This window comes from Homarus americanus, unplaced genomic scaffold (assembly GCF_018991925.1).
Source record: "Homarus americanus isolate GMGI-L3 unplaced genomic scaffold, GMGI_Hamer_2.0 scaffold7626, whole genome shotgun sequence".
NCBI classification, from domain to species: Eukaryota; Metazoa; Arthropoda; class Malacostraca; order Decapoda; family Nephropidae; genus Homarus; species Homarus americanus.
The window spans coordinates 15,563,797-15,582,431 of NW_024718273.1; the positions used below are offsets into that span (position 1 = coordinate 15,563,797).

Genomic DNA, 18,635 nt, shown 5'->3' on the forward strand with positions numbered 1-18,635 from the left:
AGTCTCTCTAAAATACTTGAGCTCTTGTGTTTATTCAATACATCTTCAGGTCATGAGACCCACTAATCCCTCACTCAAGAAAGGGTGACCTGGCATTCCATCAGAAGGTCAGTAATATGAGACCACTAATCCCCCAACCTACCTCCACCTAACGAGTTAGGTCAGGTCAGGTTCCACCCCACAAAAAAAAAAAATTCAGCTTTCACCTTTATTCAAGACATTTTCAGAAAATGCTCTCAATTTTCAACCTCGGAAATTTTTTCCCAAAGCCAGAATTTAAAAAAAATTCCGGCTTTGAGAACGATTTTCCGAACAAATTTCAATTCCGGCTATTAGAGAGTTAGGGTTTGAGGGATTCCAGCTAACAGTGATTAATTGTACCTAGCAAGAGTAATAACTACTCCTAATTTTTCATAGGAATAATCATAAAATAGCATAGAGAAATGAGAAGTATCAAAATAATGGTAATGTGTAATTCCAAGTTACAGAAAAAGTAGCTATCTAGTGTATTGATGATCTTGTAAAATCACTTAAACCTACAAGATACAACAGTTACTACAGGAAGGTGCCAGGAAAGCATTTCACTATAATTTACTAATGTAGTGACCTAAATCATATATATCTATGAAGGTTTACTATTTATTGTAAAAGAAAGTCTTGCAGGTGAGTACAGTACCAAGACTGGCACTATACAGGAGTTCCAAAGTTTTTACATTATAAAACATACAAAATCATCTAGAGCCACATTAATAGTTAATATTAATCACTATTCAGCATTCACCATAAAAGACATAAGGTGCCCCAGCGTTGCCACATTAGACTGGATGATGCGCTGGATACGCTCTGTATAGCAAGGAGTGATAGGAGGGTCAGATATACGCTGGTGATGACCTGACGGCAGCTCCAACCAACGGTCGGGAGAAGGAGTGTTATCACGCATGAACATCCACACATCCTGAAGTATACACACTAATTCAAATGGTGCCAAGGCATTCACCATCTGAGGCAACACTCCCAGGGGGCCTGGCAAGAACTGGGCTGTAACCATCACTTCTAGCAGGTATCTGGTAGCTTGAAGAGCTTCTGGGGCTTGTTTGGCTGTAGCAAGGGGACAGGTATTCCAGTAGGCAGTGAGAGCAGCTGTGAGAGCTCGAACCAACACAGAGCAGTAGCTAAGAGCAGCACGGTGAGTGGCCACAAACTCAAGAAGGGACCAAGCAATTGGAAATTCTTCAAAAGTCTTCTTAATAGCCAAATCTCTCTCAAAAGTAAACTTAATATATTCTTCAGGCCAAGGAAATCCATTGAACATTATATCTGGAGAAATGAGCTCCACTAAAAGAAGGGCAACAGTAGAAGCTCCTTCTCCATTAGCTTGAGAAGCACAGCAAACTCTGAGTGTGTTCAGAAGGAGCTGTGTGTGAAGCTTGATTATATCAGAAGGGAAAGATATGTTTTGGTGTCGTTGTAAAAGTCTCCCATTTCCAATAATACCCATGTGAAAGATGCTTGTGTGAGACTGTGGAACCTTCACCCAGGAGTTGAATTGCCTGTTGGCTTGAATTAACATCTCTCCCGGAACTTCTTTTGAATCAAAGCGAGCGTCTTTCTGTGCACCAAAAAGGCGAGAACACTCAGGGCGAAATACTCCTTCCACCAAGAGGCGTATTATAAGGTTCAGGGCAAGAGAAGAGTGAGCCAGTTGGCTCAACACACATTGGCACATTCCAACATTACAGATCTTCTTGATTATACTTGATTCATGTAAGCTACTAAAAAGAAAGAAAATTATGGCATGACTCAAACATAAAACATGACCTACTGGGATCGGTTTCTTCAAAGGTAACTGACATAACACCTGTACAGCAGCAGTTCCCAGGGCAGGGTCATTTACGAGCTCAGCCAAGAGGGGAATATTTATTAAGATAGCCTCGGTCAGTGTTGGGTGTATGTGCAGTCTTTCCTTCCGACTCCGTGAAAGTAATGTTTCCAAACTGTTAAGTGATGCATGAATTGTGGCAGAACCTGTCTGAGGTTGCAATGCCCCAGCAAGAGCTGTGGACAATGGTGAATCTGGTGTGTGTTGGACAGCTTGATATATCATCAAGGCTGTGATGACAGCAGAGAGAATTTGTTGATGACCGCTTTTGCCATCTTGAGTACGACAGTGAAGCAAGTGACCGAGAGTGGTAGTTGCAGTTGCCGGCCCTTGCTGTACCACAACTAAGGTGATCAACTGCTTTAGATGACCAATTGATGCTTGACTACCTGGAGTGGCTAATGTCTCCTCTACGAGGCTGGCAACAGGAGATATTGCTCTTCCGCCAACTGCCATTCCTACGTCACTTCCATCTAGCCCACCACCACGAAGACCCACAAGGAAAGGGATGTGAATACGACTGGATCCAGCATTCTTTCTCATGTAAGTGACCATACAGATTTCTCCTACCACACCTTGCAGAATATTATTGACAGCAGCAGCAACAGAAGGAGGTAGTTTAGGAGCAGGGGCCGCACCTTGAAGCAGAAGACGCAGAAGGGAAGGTGCAGCAGCTCCCCCTGTGTCCAATACCAAGTGAACCACCATTTCTTGTAATTGACAATGTGTTGTAAAGTATCTCGGAACCCACCATCCAACTTGGTTAGCCAGGGCAGCCAGACGGTCACTTGGCATTAAGAGGGTATCCAGACCAGAGGTAAGAGCAGCCAATACTGCCCTTGACCTACTGGTGACAGCAAGACACAGCAAGAATGGAACAGAAGCTTGAGCCTCTGCGTCTGATGCACCAGTAAAGGTACGTAGTAAAATGGCATGTAGACTACGACGAATATCTGGTAAATGACGATCTGCTAAGTGACTCAGGATCTTATTCACACTGGCCAACTGATGTTCCGGTGGTCGACCGTGACAAGAGGCAAAACTTCGCAATCCTAGAGCCAACACTCGACTTATAACAGTCGCCGGGAAGGAACAGCCAACGTGTGCCACAAGCCAATCAAGGGCTGGTCCACTGGCAGCACTAGCATCAAGAAGAGCAGCTACAGCAGTGTCTGGGTCATGAGCCACACACACCACAGTAAGAGATGCCAAGGCACGTGCAGGGCTACATGAGAGCCAACCAGCAACTACCTCCTCCAGTGTAGCATCTCCACGACCTACTACTGTATTGGCCCATTCTACAGACCAGCGCCCCAGTTGTTCTACAGCCCACTGACTAACAAGAGGCCCCCATACCCCAGGAGTAGATTCTAACAGATCTCCTAACAGGCTTTCAATTTGTCCAGAGAGTCCCTCGTCTGTATTCTCAGTCTTTCGGGAACCATCTCCGGCAGTGTATCCTCGCATGTGAGATGATACCTGAAAACAACAAAAATTTATTAACTTTTTCACATTGATGTCACTCACTGACTTCAGGTTTTAATGCAATAAAATCACTTATAAACAAAACACTTGTACTGTACATGGTTACTATAGACTTGTATCAAGGTGAATAAATGTTTCTAAAAGAAAAACAGGTAAAAATTTTATTATAAAAATATCTAAAATATAATTACTGAAGTCAGTGAGTTATTAGAACGAAAAGTATGTTAACCCTTCAATGGCAGCAATTATCGATGGGTGGAAGTTAGCTGTAAGGACATCTTGCCAATTCCTTCAATAATAAACAGTACACTATCTTGTTTCTGCATTCCTCACCATCCACTTTCCTAAGTCATTATCTATCTTAACTAATGTACAGTACAGTACACTCATGCACTCATAAAGATATTCTATTCTTACAAACACAAATGTTTGCCATGATAAATACTTTATCATTCCTCGTACTCCTCACCACACTTGGTAATTCACCATTGCCACACAATTCATTTTAACTGTATACAATATTAATAGTCTACTTATAAAGACCTTGGATTCCATTTCTAAAGTCTAGCCAAAAATGCTGATGAATGTGGAGTGGTACTTCTTTTCTTCATGACTGTTGGGATGGATAAACTGAGCATACATTCTTCCTTTCAAGCACTTGTACAGTATAGTAATGCAGCTGACATACCTGCCTGGACAGTGTGTGGGCCAAGAATGCCAGAGCTGCTGGTCTTCCTGGAGGTAAGTTGCGGAGGAGAAAAAGAGCTGTTTCTGCAGTTGTCTGTTCTTCTCCCTCACTGATCACGTCTCTTCTCCCACCATGACTCCTTTTGTCAGAAGTTGTCAAGGCCAAGTTGAGGAAGCGGTCCAGCTCAGTCAACAGCATGGTGGTGGAGATGCCCCGCCCACCAGCATCCATGTTTACAGCAGGACCTGCCTCCATTGCGCCAGTTACCACCATGATAGTGTACCAACCACACTTTTGATGACACTACCTGTGAAAAACAAGATAAAACTATATATTATAAGCTTTACTGTACTGTACAAAAAACAGCATCTGCTTCACAAATCCAACATCAATAAAGTACTGTAGCTATAGTACCACTGAACAGCACAGTTACAGCGATAAAGAATAAGATGGTTACCATTATTTTAAGATTTTCTGATGGGATTTATGCAAAGTATTCAGCATGGGGGGGGGGGGAGATATGTACTTGTACATTAGTGTCTAAACTTACAAAAACAATAATGGAAATGTCCCTATAAAATAATCACAAGTATGTCAACAACAATCTCTCATCTAGGCTCTGAGGTTACATCATTAATGCTGGCATATGACACAGTCAGCTCAGTTGAACCTAACCAAATGGGTATCACCCAAAAATAAGCCCCCAGCTTATTTCAACTGATGATTAAACACCCTAATGTAACCTGGGGGTTAGATTAGGTTAGTATTAGGGTGCTTAATTGTAAGTGTTGAATATGCTGAGGGCTTATAATTTTAAGATGAACCTAACCTAATGGCAATGATGATGCACAAGGTTGGCAGGGCTTCAAAGTTGCCTCATAAGCAAGTACTTGCAGAATAACAGACCTAAATACTGTTTAGTTCATTACAGTACATATTTTATTTTTATACAAATTTATGACTGCGTCCTGTTAGAATGTGCAATTTTAGGAAAAAAAAGATTATTCCATATGTCAGTTTACAAGCCTAAATAATCATATGCTAGTGTTGGCGGAATAATTACCTTGCAGGCGAGTACAAATGACCAGATTACGTTACGTTAGGTTCTTATCGCTATATTTTTAATTCTAAATTTTCCCTAGGCTCTTACGCCTTGCCCACCTTGTGTGGGGTCAAGACTGACAGGGTAGGAAATTATAATTCAATTATTATGCATTTTCCCCGAACGTTTATTATCGCCGCTGTGTAGACCACAAGAAACTGCCTTCAGAATGTGTTATTCTTCACATCTCTATCATTTGGTCCTGTTTGTGGATAATTACCAAAAATGGTAAAATTTCACTTGTTGCCACTATTCAAATCTGAAGTTGAACCTATGTTTTTTCCAGTGGTTTTTGATGTAATATGAGCAAACTTCTTTCATTTCTGGAGCAAATCAATAGATTTTGAGATTAGCCCCCTCCCATTTCAAAATCTAGAGATTTTTATAAAAATCCAAGGTAAAAAAAAGAGTTCAAAACACATCGAAAACCATCAGAAAAACAAAACCCTAACCTAACCTAACTGGGGAGCTCCACAGTTGTTCGATGTTTTGCGTGTACTGCCCATCATTCGATGTTCTGGGTGTGTACCGCCCATCATTCGATGTTCTGGGTGTGTACCGCCCATCATTCGATGTTCTGGGTGTGTACCACCGCGTACAAACACGCATAATAAAATTTTAAATATCTCAAACATAATTTGCGCCAGAAATGTCAATACCATTATCGTTTTGGGTATCCGACGATCTTTATTTATTTATTTATTTATTTTTAATCAGTAGTTTAGACAATACACTTTTATTCTATGGCATTTTGCCCGATCATTAATACTTCCAGAGAACATCGCACTACATTTTCTGGAAAATCAAACAATTTCTTGAGTTACTGTTGATGTTAACACCGTCCTGGAGAGCTCTTGTATGTTTGTCTGTTGGTAATTAGGCTGAATTACGCATGCGCTAGAGTCTGACATATGAGCAGTTGTTCTTCCCAAGAATCTTGCACGTTCATTGGTGGGTATGATTTTGGATCAACCAATCACAGCTCGGTATAGTCTGTGGAGGGATCTCAATGAGTGGGTGAAGCATCCTGGCAACAAGTCCACCTACTTCAAGCAGTACTTGGTGCGCTACTTGTTTATCATGCAGTTCAGCGAAGACAAGGTGGTTTTACATAAGTTCTTCATCACTGCCCACAAGCTCTACCCTTCCCCCCCAGTCGGAGAAACAGCGGCAAGTGCGACCTGTGGATGACAAGGAAGATGACCCTGTTGTGACCCCCACTCACAGTCTTCCGAGTCTAATTAATAAGCACTATTGATTCCAAAACTTAAAATCCTAAAAATCGCTGGATAACCACAATGCTAATCTTGTGGCAGCCCTCTTTGTAGTTGAGCTGCCAATTCATTAATTTTTTTTCATTATTTAAGCAAATATTCGAACATTTGGAAACTTCTCATGACCTGAAATAACATTGAATAGTTTATTATTAAAAAATTCTACCTTTTGATTGTTTAATATTTATTCTGACAATAATATTGCTAAAAATAGATACACCAATCACAATCACTTTTAGATACAGCCATACTTTGCCAAGTATTGCCAGTACAAGAACCAGGGTGGGGTGGCTGGATCTTTGGCTGACTGTACATCGGCTGGCTGCCGAATTATTCAGCACATTTTGGACAATGAAGCAGCAGCCGCTATAAATTTTAGGGCTCACGGTGTTTTTGTTTCATCTGTAAAGTGTCCAAGATGTAATTCAGAGTGTCAACACTATATAAATCATCATGCATGGTACTGTGATAAGAGACGGACAGTGACGAAGACACCATTTCCTCATTCAAGCCACACAACTCTATCCTTCTGTATCACTTACTTAAGGTAAGTTTCTTACACACTAGGGGGTTAGATTAGGTGAGGTGAGGTAGGTTAGGTTAGAGTTTTTAGCTTTTTGCATTGCGTGACCTTCCACTTTTGTTTCCAATATCTCAACTACTGCTCATTTCCGATGGCAATAAAGGTTATATTTGTATTTAACACGATGATTTACACTAGAAAAACCTATTTTCAATATTCAGTTGCCTGGCGTCATTTTCTAAATACTGACCGAAAAGTATCTTAGAAACGTCTAAATTAGTACTGATTAAAAAATAAATTAATGAATATAAATAACATAAAAGCGCTAGATACCCGAATCAATAATTTTACCAAAATGCCATTGAATAAATGTCTTTGAATAGCAAGGCATGATAACTTTCCCAATGTCAGGAATAAAGATATGTACAATATGTTAATGACATGGACTGAACCAGCAGTTGAAGAAAACTATCAGTTGTTTAAATGGCCTTTTATTTGAGAAAATATTTCATGTAAATGTATGGATCCTCACCGGAGAGGCTTCATTTAAAGGTATATTCATGAAACTCTACCAACAAATCAGAGACTAAAAATGTTAAACATAAAACAAGATGATAGTTGTGTAAGATGTGGTGAGGTAGAATATCCATTACATGTATTTTTACTTCTGCTTCCAAAACAGAGATATTAAAATGGTTTAAAAATATCCTGAATACAGTCTGCAATGTTAACAGCAAATTATTTCTGAATTTTCTAATGTTTAATAATAACTGTAGTAATAATAAGGATAAGAACACTGTACTATGATCATGCTAATGTCAGATTATATTTACTGTACGTGATTAAGTAGGAATGAAAATTATGTTAAGGATATTATAGCCTTAATTAAAAGCAGGATATTTTGTAATAAATGGATGATCTAATGTATTCTAAAAGAAATGTCATCCAAATATTTCACGGACAAATATATTATGTAATATTTATGTGTACTGTATATGTAAATTGTAAATTTTTAATTACAAGATAAAAAATAAATAAAAATTACCTATTGCAACTATAAAATTCCAGAGATTCGTCTAGTGACAAGTGAAATAATACCCCAAAATTTATACAGGTATTTAATGAGTAAACTCGTCACATAAGTTCACAATACACATTAACAATGGTCACAGTCTAAAATAATCAAAACGTTAAAAATCATCATCCAACACAAACCACCAACCTTTTCAACCAAATATCCATAACCTAGAACGCTGCAGTTGTGTAGAAGAATCTTACCTTAAAGACACATTAGTCACAGGTGCTGTAAACACGAGTAAACACAGAAACAAGTAAACACCTCCAGTGTGTTGTGATGGTCCGTCACCCCTATACTACTACTTACCTTTACTTTAATCCTCTTCACCACTGATCGGCTTGATAGTCGCTTGGGTAATCGGTCACGTCTCTGTTGGCAAGTATTGAGCATGCACTGGCTCCTGAATGTACCTAAACCTGGTAACTTACTCGGGTTGCTCCAGTGATGCAGGTCAAGTCTGGTGCAAAAGTGAAGAATAAGAGTCAGGTTCCAGTGTTGCCATCTACAAATTACATTCCCGCTATATGAGACTCCAAAACCCGCTAGATTGTAACTGTATAGATAATAGCATGTGTTACCCTCTTTATATATACCGTATATAGATGTATAGACAATTAAACTGATTAATATATATAAATAGATAGAATGATAAATATAAAAAGTATGGTACATAGGTATAGCTAATTAACACACCGGTGGGCATGTCACAAAAGTAATATGAATGTATCGGGTAAACAACAAAGGCCTACCTTTAAAACAGGAAGAGAGGAATCATCGAATTCCTCTACCTCTGTTTCCTCTCGAGATGTACTTGCTCTTGGTGTCGATTTCAAGATTGGTTCACTGACGTATGCATTGCTAGTTCCAATCAAATTCAAGATATCAGCCGGTATTTCATATTCAAAACAAGATTTTCATTTATTTTCAAACCTGCTCATATTGCAAGAAAAGCATTAGCCATTTTTGTTCCCATTCTGTTTCGAAGTTTATTTTTCACTCTAATTTGCTGAATATCCTTTCTACTTCAGCATTAGAGTCGGGTATGACGAGAACTGATAAAGCAAACTCTGCCAACTCCTTGAATGGATTACAATGTGATGCATCCATGTAGTTATGTACTTAATTCCAAAACAGGACAGTTTGTGAAACTGTAGTGAATTCCTCCCCTACAAACGCTGTTTGTCGCTGAGTAGCCTACCCCGCGAATTCCCCAGTGTATGCCCCGTGGTCTAGGTCAACCAGCGCCGCCTTCCAGGTCAGAGGTCAACTATTAAGCCACGCCTACCTCCGCTATATAAGACCTGACTTCGTGGTGACCTGCCTCTTCTTTCTACCTACAGCCACCAGCAAGCAACACCTCCACTCCTGCCTGGTGGCCCTCGCTCCCGCCGGCGACTATGCCGCCCTTCAAGCTGCCTGTCCTCCTCCGAGCACTCATCAACCAGCTCTCTCTACATCACGCTTGTAACCACGCTGCCACTTCCCAGCACCAAGCTGCATTGTACTGTGGGGTACGGGTGTTTGGATCTCTCTCAGGATGGGATGGAGAAAGGAAACTCACAATGTGCTCTCTGTATACATGTTGTATTGGATGTACAATGCAGCTTGGTGCTGGGAAGTGGCAGCTTGGTTACACGCGTGATGTAGAGAGAGCTGGTTGGTGAGGGTGCTCAGAGGAGGACAGCTTGTGGGTCGCCATGCTCGCCGGCGGGAGTGAGGGCAGCCAGGCAGCGGCAGAGGTGGTGTTGTTGCTTGCTTGCTTGCTGTTGTAGCTGGAAGAGAGCGGTCACCACGAGGTCAGGTCTTAAAATAGCGGAGGTAGGCGTGGCTTAGTAGTTGACCTCCGTCATGTAAGGCGACGCCGGTTGACCCAGACCACGAGGCATACACTGGGGAATTCGCGAGGTCGGCTACTCAGCGACAAAAGCGTTTGTAAGGGAGGGATCCACTACAATACTCCATCCTTCCCTCCAGGCGGTGTAGGAGACCTGTTGTCTGCAGGGTTGCATGGCACATGTGAGGCAGAACGGGCGGTGCATGCCACATGTGAGCCAGAACGGGCGGTGCATGCCACATGTGAGCCATAACGGCGAGGGCGTGGATGAGCCGGCCGCTAGAGGAGACAACTGTCTAGACGCACAAGATCTGTGGGAGAAGAGAGAGAGAAAGAGGGTTGTGGAGGCGATGAATGTTGTGCTTCACTCGCGACAGGTACAGAGTCGTCAGATGCGCCTGCTGGGGTGTGTGGGCCTGGGTCAGGAGCAGGGGCTGCGTCAGCAGGAGCGGAGGAGAGTCCGTGACAGCAGCAGGGTACAGGACAGTAGCAGGGGGTACCTGAGGGAGAAAAGAGGGGTGTGTGGGTCCGCGTCAGGAGCAGAGGCCGCATCAGGAGGAGTGGCAGAGGGTACTGCTGGGCCGGGGCGGCGTCTGAGGCAGGACGGGTGTGTTGGGGTCGGTAGGACGTGGTGCTTGGGGCAGGAAGAGGAGCCGCTGTCTGCTTAGAGTCGCAGAGCTGCTCTAGGGTGTCTAACCTGCGGTGTAGAGACAGTAGCTGTAGAGCCGATGAGGGCTGCTTCTGTGTGGATAAGCCAGTCTTCCATGTTGCTTGAAGACTGGGAGAGTGATCGGTTTCTCCTCCATCCTGTGTGAGTGCGTCACTCCGGGGTCACCATTTGTGGGATGAGAGATGTTGGTTGACACTCAGGATGGGATGGAGAAAGGAAACTCACAATGTGCTCTCTGTATATATGTTGTATTGGATGTACAATGCACCTTGGTGCTGGGAAGTGGCAGCGTGGTTACAAGCGTGGTGTAGAGAGAACTGGTTGGTGAGGATGCTCAGAGGAGGACAGCTTGTGGGTCGCCATGCTCGCCGGCGGGAATGAGGGCAGCCAGTCAGCGGCGGAGGAGGTGGTGTTGCTTGCTTGCTGTTGTAGCTAGAAGAAGAGAGCGGTCACCACGAGGTCAGGTCTTAAAATAGCGGAGGTAGGCATGGCTTAGTAGTTGACCTCCGTCATATAAGGCAGCGCCGGTTGACCCAGACCACGAGGCATACACTGGGGAATTCGCGGGGTCGTCTACTCAGCGACAAAAGCGTTTGTAGGGGAGGGATCCACTACAGTACATCCAATACAACATGTATACAGAGAGCACATTGTGAGTTTCCTTTCTCCATCCCATCCCGAGTGTGAACACAAACATCCCATACTCCACAAATGTTGGCATCTTATTCTGCCCAATGCTTGTCCAGTAGTCTTGAAAGCCGATGTGTTTAGAGACGCGTGAATACTTTTATGAATAACTTAACACTATGACCTCGAATGATACTGTAATTTGGTTTCAATCTTATGGACACCTCTTCGTGGTACATTACGGTACATTTCCTGCATTATGTAGAACGCCCCCCCCCTTTTTTTTTCCTTCTCACATCTGCCCTGGGTCGTGGATTGCACCTAGGACAATGCAATTAGAGGCTTGCATTTGGTAACCTTATAGCTGTTGCATCATTTAATTCTATTAAAACTAACAAATTAGTCCAATTAGACCCAACCTAACATAATTATAATAAAAGATGTTTCACCATAACTTCCCTTCACGCAAGTGACACGGGACAAACTACAGATGTGCTAACATGCAAGAATAACCTTTTGCTTTAAATAGCAATACCTATAGTACTGTAATGAATGTAATGAACCATCTCGGTGAATTGTGTATGGGTGGGTGGAGAGATTCATTAATCATTTCACGACTTGAGGGTCATTTGGGTATTTATTTGGATCACCTGAAGACTAGACACCCCAGCTGATGATTAACCCTTTAGAGGACTAAATATCCCTTAGGTATTTTATTCTAGCTAACGCCAGACGATTTTATTCAGTTGAGGGGAGCCCCTGCCTGATAAAGGGCTAAAATGCCCAAAGGCAGGAATGGGCAACCTTTCCTCAGTCATGGGTCGCATTACGATTCAAGTATTCTTCTGCGGGCCAACCCACCAAAATTTATATCTTACTTACCCAACCTTAGGTAATTCCCAGGTGACCCACTGCCACGCAGAATTAATCCATCAAACATACTGCGCCGAACTTGGTCAGCAAACTCACCCATATAAATGTTTGCCGATGACGCCAAGTTACTTCGGGAAATCAAGAACCATGTGGACTGTGAAGAGCTGCAAAAGGATCTCTGTGGGCTCCAAGAATGGTCGAAGAAATGGCTGCTGAGATTCAATGTCACGAAGTGTAAGAGGATGCACCTGGGGCGTACCAACTGTAAGTAGGCGTATCATATGTCCCAATGGGGTGAAGAAACTGCACTATTTGAGACTGAATGTGAGAGGACCTAGGTGTGTATGTTGACAATGAGCTGAAGTTCTCGGGCCATTGTGAGAAGGTAAATCAGGCAAATAAATGATTGGGTCTTATAAGAAAATCGTTCAGATATTTAAACGGTTCGTCCCTCCTAACGATCTTCAAGAATGAAGTGCTTCCCATCTGGAGTACTGTCACCCAGTCTGATCTCCGAGATATGCTAGGGACTGTCAGTTAGTTGAAAATGTTCAAAGGAGGGCTACCAGACTCGTGCCTGCACTTCAACACCTCAACTACCCTGAGAGATTGGAGCGCCTAAACTTACCTAGCTTATACTACAGACGGGCAAAGGGCGACCTAATTGAGGTGTATAAGCATCTCAAGGGGCACTATTTAGTCGAATGTCCTTACTTGGAGCTGGCTGACACTCGCCCCACAAGGGGTCACAGCTCAAGATTGAAGAAGCCGCAGGTCCAGAAAACTGTGAGGGCAAACTTTTTTGGAGCGAGAGTTGTGAACTCTTTGAACAATCTACCAGAAAGTGTTGTGATGGCACCAAGTGTGAGCTCTTTCAAGACCAGACTTGACCAACACTGGAGCAGGTTCAGCTACATTCAGGAGCCAGTGCATGCCCAGTACTTGCCAACAGTGTGTAACAGAGACGTGACCGATCACCCAAGCGGCTAACGAGCAGATCAATTGGTGAAGAGGATAAAAGAAAAAGTAAAGTAACAGATGTTATCGATCGCCGAAGCGGCTAACGAGCCGATCAGTGGTGAAAAGGATAAAAGTAAAAAAAGTTAAAATGTTTATATAATTGATTATACCTGTTTCACCGTTACATTCTCATACACGTACAGTGGGGTATGCTATAACGAACGGATCCTACTACGAATATTCCTATAACGAACGGTTTTACCTATAAAATTGAGAATGCTATAACGAACGAAACTCCTACAACGAACATAATTTAATTTTTTTTTTTTTCTAATTTATTGTTTTATTATTACAAATATTAATGATATTCTTTATTTCAGGGGTTTAGATGCATATTTATGCACTTTTTTACAATTTTTACAATTTTATATTATATTTTTCAGTGTTAAGTGGTTGTATTTGGGGGCCTGGAACGGATTAATCCTATAACAAACGAATGCTATAACGAACAAGGTTCTAGAACCAATTAGATTCGTTATAGCATACCCCACTGTAGTTACTTAATCTCAGGTGATGAGACAGTAACAAATTGTATGAGAAGATCATTCTTTTAATAAATACAAGTACAGTACTGTATTGCTTTAATTACCAATAGCTGGCCACATCTACTTGAACCACAGGCCACATTAAATAGAATTTCTCAATCACTCTGCGGGCCGCACAAAGACATGGTTCAGGCCGCATAGGCTACAGGTTGCCCATGCCTGCCCTAAGGCTACCAGAGGGGGTTAGGTAAGGTTTGCATTAAGGTGGTTGCTCATCAAGTGAAATACACAAGGTAGGGTGTCTAATCTTCAGGTGATTCAGTCATTCAGTATGGGTCAACTAATTTAAACTACAGCAAAAATGATGTCAGACAAAATTATAACCAAACTGCATGTACTGTATATTGTTGTAACTAGATTCATTCCCTCAAATTATAAGAAAAAAACAAAAAATCCAATCTCAGCAAATATACAACTTAGGCACTTGAGCAGGCTACCAACATACACTGAGTAAACTCAATCAAAGCTAACCTTAACCAGTGACCTTGTAACAATATACTAGGTCAAGCTCAAGCACGAACACTGAAGCTTCTCTTGTTCAGTTATGTTGATCTAGTCACCCACAGCACTGACCACACACGCCATGATTCAGACACAGGAATACTTCATCTCAACTTCAAGTGGTCCTGTTAATAATTTTATTCTGGGATTTTTCTCTTTTTTTTTGAAAGCTAAGAAAACAAACTTAGTATGTACATATTTTCTCTTTAATTTGTAAATTCTTTATACAAATGACTAAGGGGAGATCGACAAGCAGCCTCTTATGTACACAGCAGACAATAAAAAAGCTAGAGTTGTAGAGGAGCCTGTGTGTGTGTGTGTGTGTGTGTCTGTTGTGTGTGTGTGTGTGTGTGTGTGTGTGTGTGTGTGTGTGTGTGTGTGTCTTGTGTCTGTGTGTGTGTGTGTGTGTGTGTGAGCGATGTATAGTGAGAGGGAGGAATGGGAGGAGGGAGTAGGTGAGGAGAGAGAGAGAGAGAGAGAGAGAGAGAGAGAGAGAGAGAGAGAGATAACTCGAAGAAGGAAGGGTGGTGGAGGAGGAACGGGTGAGGGTATAAGAGGATAGGATGAAGAAGGTAAAAGGAAAGTAGAGAATAAGAATAGAGAAGTGAGGAATGGACAGAAGGAAGAGGATGAGAAATGATAATCAAAGAGAAGTGAGGAACAGGAGTTGGAGGTGGGAAGAGAAGGAAAAGGAAGGGGGAGGAAAGAAAAGCTAAGAGAGCAGGGAGAAAAGTGTAGGAGTGAGGAGGACGATAAATGATGGAAATAAGTGAGAGGATGGAAAGAGAGAATGTGGAGGAAGTACCGATACAGGTAAAGTACTCATAATGGAGATGTAATGAATGAGACATTGATGGGATTTTCAAGAAATCATTAAGTATAAAAATAAAAAGAGGAGAAAGAGAGAGATACAGAGGATAGGTACTCGTAGGACTGTTAATACCTAGGCACCACGATGCCAATACCCTATCTGCTAGGCACAATAAATGAAGCACGCACAGAATTTTAGGGATCTGCAGTGGCTACAGTGAGGGAGGAGGGTGCACCAACTACAAAATGTCGGGCTAGTTTCATCAAATGACTGTAGTTCAAACTTCAGGTTTGAATTCTAGACAAAAGTGACATAGAAGTGGGATACTTTTTTAAAGGGTAATGAGGGTAGTTGGCAGTCACAAGTTATTGAGGGATATTTGTAGTGTACAACAGTATAGGATGTGAGGTCGAATAGGCACCTACAACATGTACTGCCATGGTCAGGGAGAGGGAGGGTAAGGCTATGAATGAGTGTAGAAAAAGTAATTACAATAATATGTGAGGATGTAGAATGACACATTCTGGCAGATGAGCAAGAACTATATAAGCTATATATGGTTCAGGCGGATGTTATATTAAGGGTATTAATGGAAAATGAGTCAATCATGCTATGTGGGCGAGATGAAGTGATGACGATGGTGGTGAGTCAGCACGGGGTGGAGGGGTAAATTATCAGAGGCTGCAGTAGGGAAATATGAAACCATGATGGGACAAATTCAAGGTCATGAGATAATGCAACATGTTGAGGTCAAGCCAGTATACTAAAAGTTATGATTAACAATGGAAAAGCATGAGATAATAAAGGTCTCACCACTGGCAGATGAGGGGGGGGGGGAGAGAGATCATTATAATCATGAAAGATGGTTTTGTTTATAAAGAAATGGGTGAAACATGACATGAATATGTTTATCATATAAATTGAGTGATTTTTTAAAGGCAGAAGAAAAATATATTAAAAAACTATGCATAAGCACTTTCATGAACTATAATGTACAAGGATGCTTTCAGCCATCTCAAAATTAAGTTGTACTGATATAAATTCTTCAACAAAGTACACTAACAATACATTTATTACAAATCAAAATAAATCCTCCCAAGTAATGCCTCTTTATAAATTTTCACGTAAATTTTAAATAGTTTTATAATATTCTGATAGATTGCCTGTTAGCTGACACACTTACACACACACATACACATACAAACAAGATAAAAGGAAATAATATTAACAAACAAATGACAATTGTCACTGAAATTACAGTTTCAAATGAAATATCGAATTAAGAACAAATGATCTATGAATAATTAATAAAACTACTGTAAATTCCTCCTGAAATCATTTAAATGTTGGTATCATCTAAAATCTTATTGTTTGTACAGTTTGGGTATTAATAAAGTCCACTTGGAAATTAGTACAAATAATTATGTTAAAAGAAAACAGAAGATGATGATGAATAAATCCTTACTGTACTGTACCTTGAGAGAACGAGCACGCACACACACACACATTTAGTATTTGAGTAAAGTAAATCAACTGCTACACACCTCCAGTACATACTTAAGATAACCAGACACCTTGATGGCACTGTATAGAAAACATTTGTATTGTTCACACTCACAAACATCTATGACTGGGATCAATATATTTAAGAGGATGTACAAAAAATGGTAATATTATTCACATGCATTCATTCATACAAAACTGATCCTCATATTCATCCTGTACAGTACCCATGATGAAGCAACTTAAAAGAAAAAAATTTATAAATTTTGAGTTTTGTCTTTTTTTTTTTACATATCAAGGTGAAAAGGTAGAAATTGTTCTCAGACCTACAGACAAATGGTCTAAATTATAAAAAATAATAGATAGAAATAAACTTAAAATAAAAGCCTGAAAAGTATTGTTGTCGTATAATAAAGGTTAAGGTCTATACAGTATCTAGGTTATTTGGGGTGGGGTGGGGTGGACAAGAGGTACAAAATGGGTCACGTGATTGATATGGAAGCATGGGGGTATGAAATACCTTAGAAATGGGCTGTACAAATGGATGCTAAGGACCAAAGTGTCTGGGATACTCCTGGTTTGGTGGTGGTGTTTGGTGCTACTAATGTAGAGTTGAAGGATGTCCAGCTAAACTAGGATAAACCCATCTGGCAATATAAACATTAATGAACATCACCAAAAACTTGTTTCCATTTCAATAATTGATTCTGCTTGTTACAAACAATAAACGGATCATTCCAAAATGTTTCACTTCCAAAAACTGTTGAATTATGATGCTGAACTGAGAAAACTATTTTCTGCAACATGAGTGTAAAATAATATGATCTTCCCCTTCTAGTGCCCATCTGAAACACTGTATATCTCCTATTTGCTCCAATTACATCTGCTAAAAAATACATGTTTTTTTTTTCCATTTAAACACGTCAAAAATATCACGTCCAGGCCATAACTCGACCCTTGACCTGTTGTCCCTGATTACTGTACTTTACTGTCCGGCAAACTTCACCACATTTTACTTGACACTTTTAATCATGCAGTCCTCTGCTCTGTTATCTGCACAACACTAATGGCAGCAATATCTGAAGTCTTCCACATAAAAAAAAAGAGCAGAAAAAAAGCAGCCATGTTGTCATAAACTTTAAAATAATATAAAATTTCCGAGATTTACTTCAAAGTGAAAGAGACATCTAGCTTGTGTACCCTCGTTTCAAACTGTAGCTACAATTATCTCACATCATCATCACTGGACCGCTGGCTCACAGTCTCGGGTAACTCTTGGGAATCAATACATCTAACACATTTTTTTTTAAATAACTGATGTAATAAAGCTACATCTTTAACAGACAAAATTGTCAATTATACATTTCATACAAATTTGTTTAACAAATACGATTAAATGCATTTCAAGATAAAAATCTACATATGTATCGAAGCACATCAGGTTTTTTTTTGCTATGCCACAAACTGGAAGTTCTCTAAATCTTTTAAAATGATCTATGGTAGTCAATTACTGTACATATTAGTGACATCACAGAAAATATAGCATCTTCTCAGAAACTTGTCAATTCCATGCAAAATCAGTGTTCACCTACAATTACAGATGACTATCACAAGGATGGACCCAAATTTGAGGTGAAAATATTTCTAACACATGATAAATTAAACAGGTGTGTGTGTGTGGTGTATGTATGTGGTGTGTGGTGTATGGTGTATGTGTGTGTGTGTGTGTATGTGTGTGTGTGTGTGTGTGTGTGTGTGTGTGTGTGTGTGTGTGTGTGTGTGTGTGTGTGTGTGTGTGTGTGTGTGTGTGTGTGTGTGTGTGTGTGTGTGTGTGTGTGTGTGTGTGTGTGTGTGTGTGTGTATGGTGCAGTGTGTGTGTGTGTGTGTGTGTGTGTGTGTATGGTGCAGTGTGTGTGTGTGTGTGTGTGTGTGTGTGTATGGTGCAGTGTGTGTGTGTGTGTGTGTGTATGGTGCAGTGTGTGTGTGTGTGTGTGTGGTGCAGTGTGTGTGTGTGTGTGTGTGTGTGTGTGTGTGTGTGTGCACTGTTACATCTCAACACAGCTCACACAACAACAACAAATATCCCACAACAGAACACAGGCCTCAAATTGGATCTAGTATATCAAATATTCATAAAATCTAAAATCAAATACTGTGGTGAATAAGTACAAACAACACATTACCATTCTTAAAATATGAAGATCAATACTTAGTAAAAGAAT

General features: G+C 40.9%; 1 protein-coding gene across 4 annotated transcripts; it reads right to left on the minus strand.

Annotated features, from left to right (window-relative positions):
- Nucleotides 1-453: 453 nt before the first annotated feature.
- Nucleotides 454-8,547, minus strand: LOC121859443 (integrator complex subunit 5-like). Of its 4 annotated transcripts, none has more exons than XM_042356252.1 (3): nucleotides 8,458-8,547; nucleotides 4,053-4,359; nucleotides 454-3,358 (listed from the first exon to the last, which is right to left on the minus strand). In XM_042356252.1, exons 2-3 carry the CDS (start codon nucleotides 4,323-4,325, stop codon nucleotides 767-769), a joined length of 2,865 nt encoding a protein of 954 aa, XP_042212186.1. In that variant the 5' UTR covers nucleotides 4,326-4,359; nucleotides 8,458-8,547; the 3' UTR covers nucleotides 454-766. The 4 variants fall into 4 exon arrangements, with proteins under 4 accessions (XP_042212186.1, XP_042212185.1, XP_042212188.1 ...); XM_042356251.1 differs by having other exon boundaries at nucleotides 8,336-8,515; XM_042356254.1 differs by lacking the exon at nucleotides 8,458-8,547 and adding an exon at nucleotides 8,174-8,288.
- Nucleotides 8,548-18,635: the final 10,088 nt, after the last annotated feature.

Excerpts from the sequence above, each read along its gene's own strand:
- LOC121859443 (XM_042356252.1), bottom strand. The coding sequence starts at position 4,325 with ATGGTGGTAACTGGCGCAATGGAGGCAGGTCCTGCTGTAAACATGGAT. Across the intron at positions 3,359-4,052 it reads CCCACACACTGTCCAGGCAG|GTATCATCTCACATGCGAGG; the intron begins GTATGTCAGCTG and ends TGTTGTTTTCAG.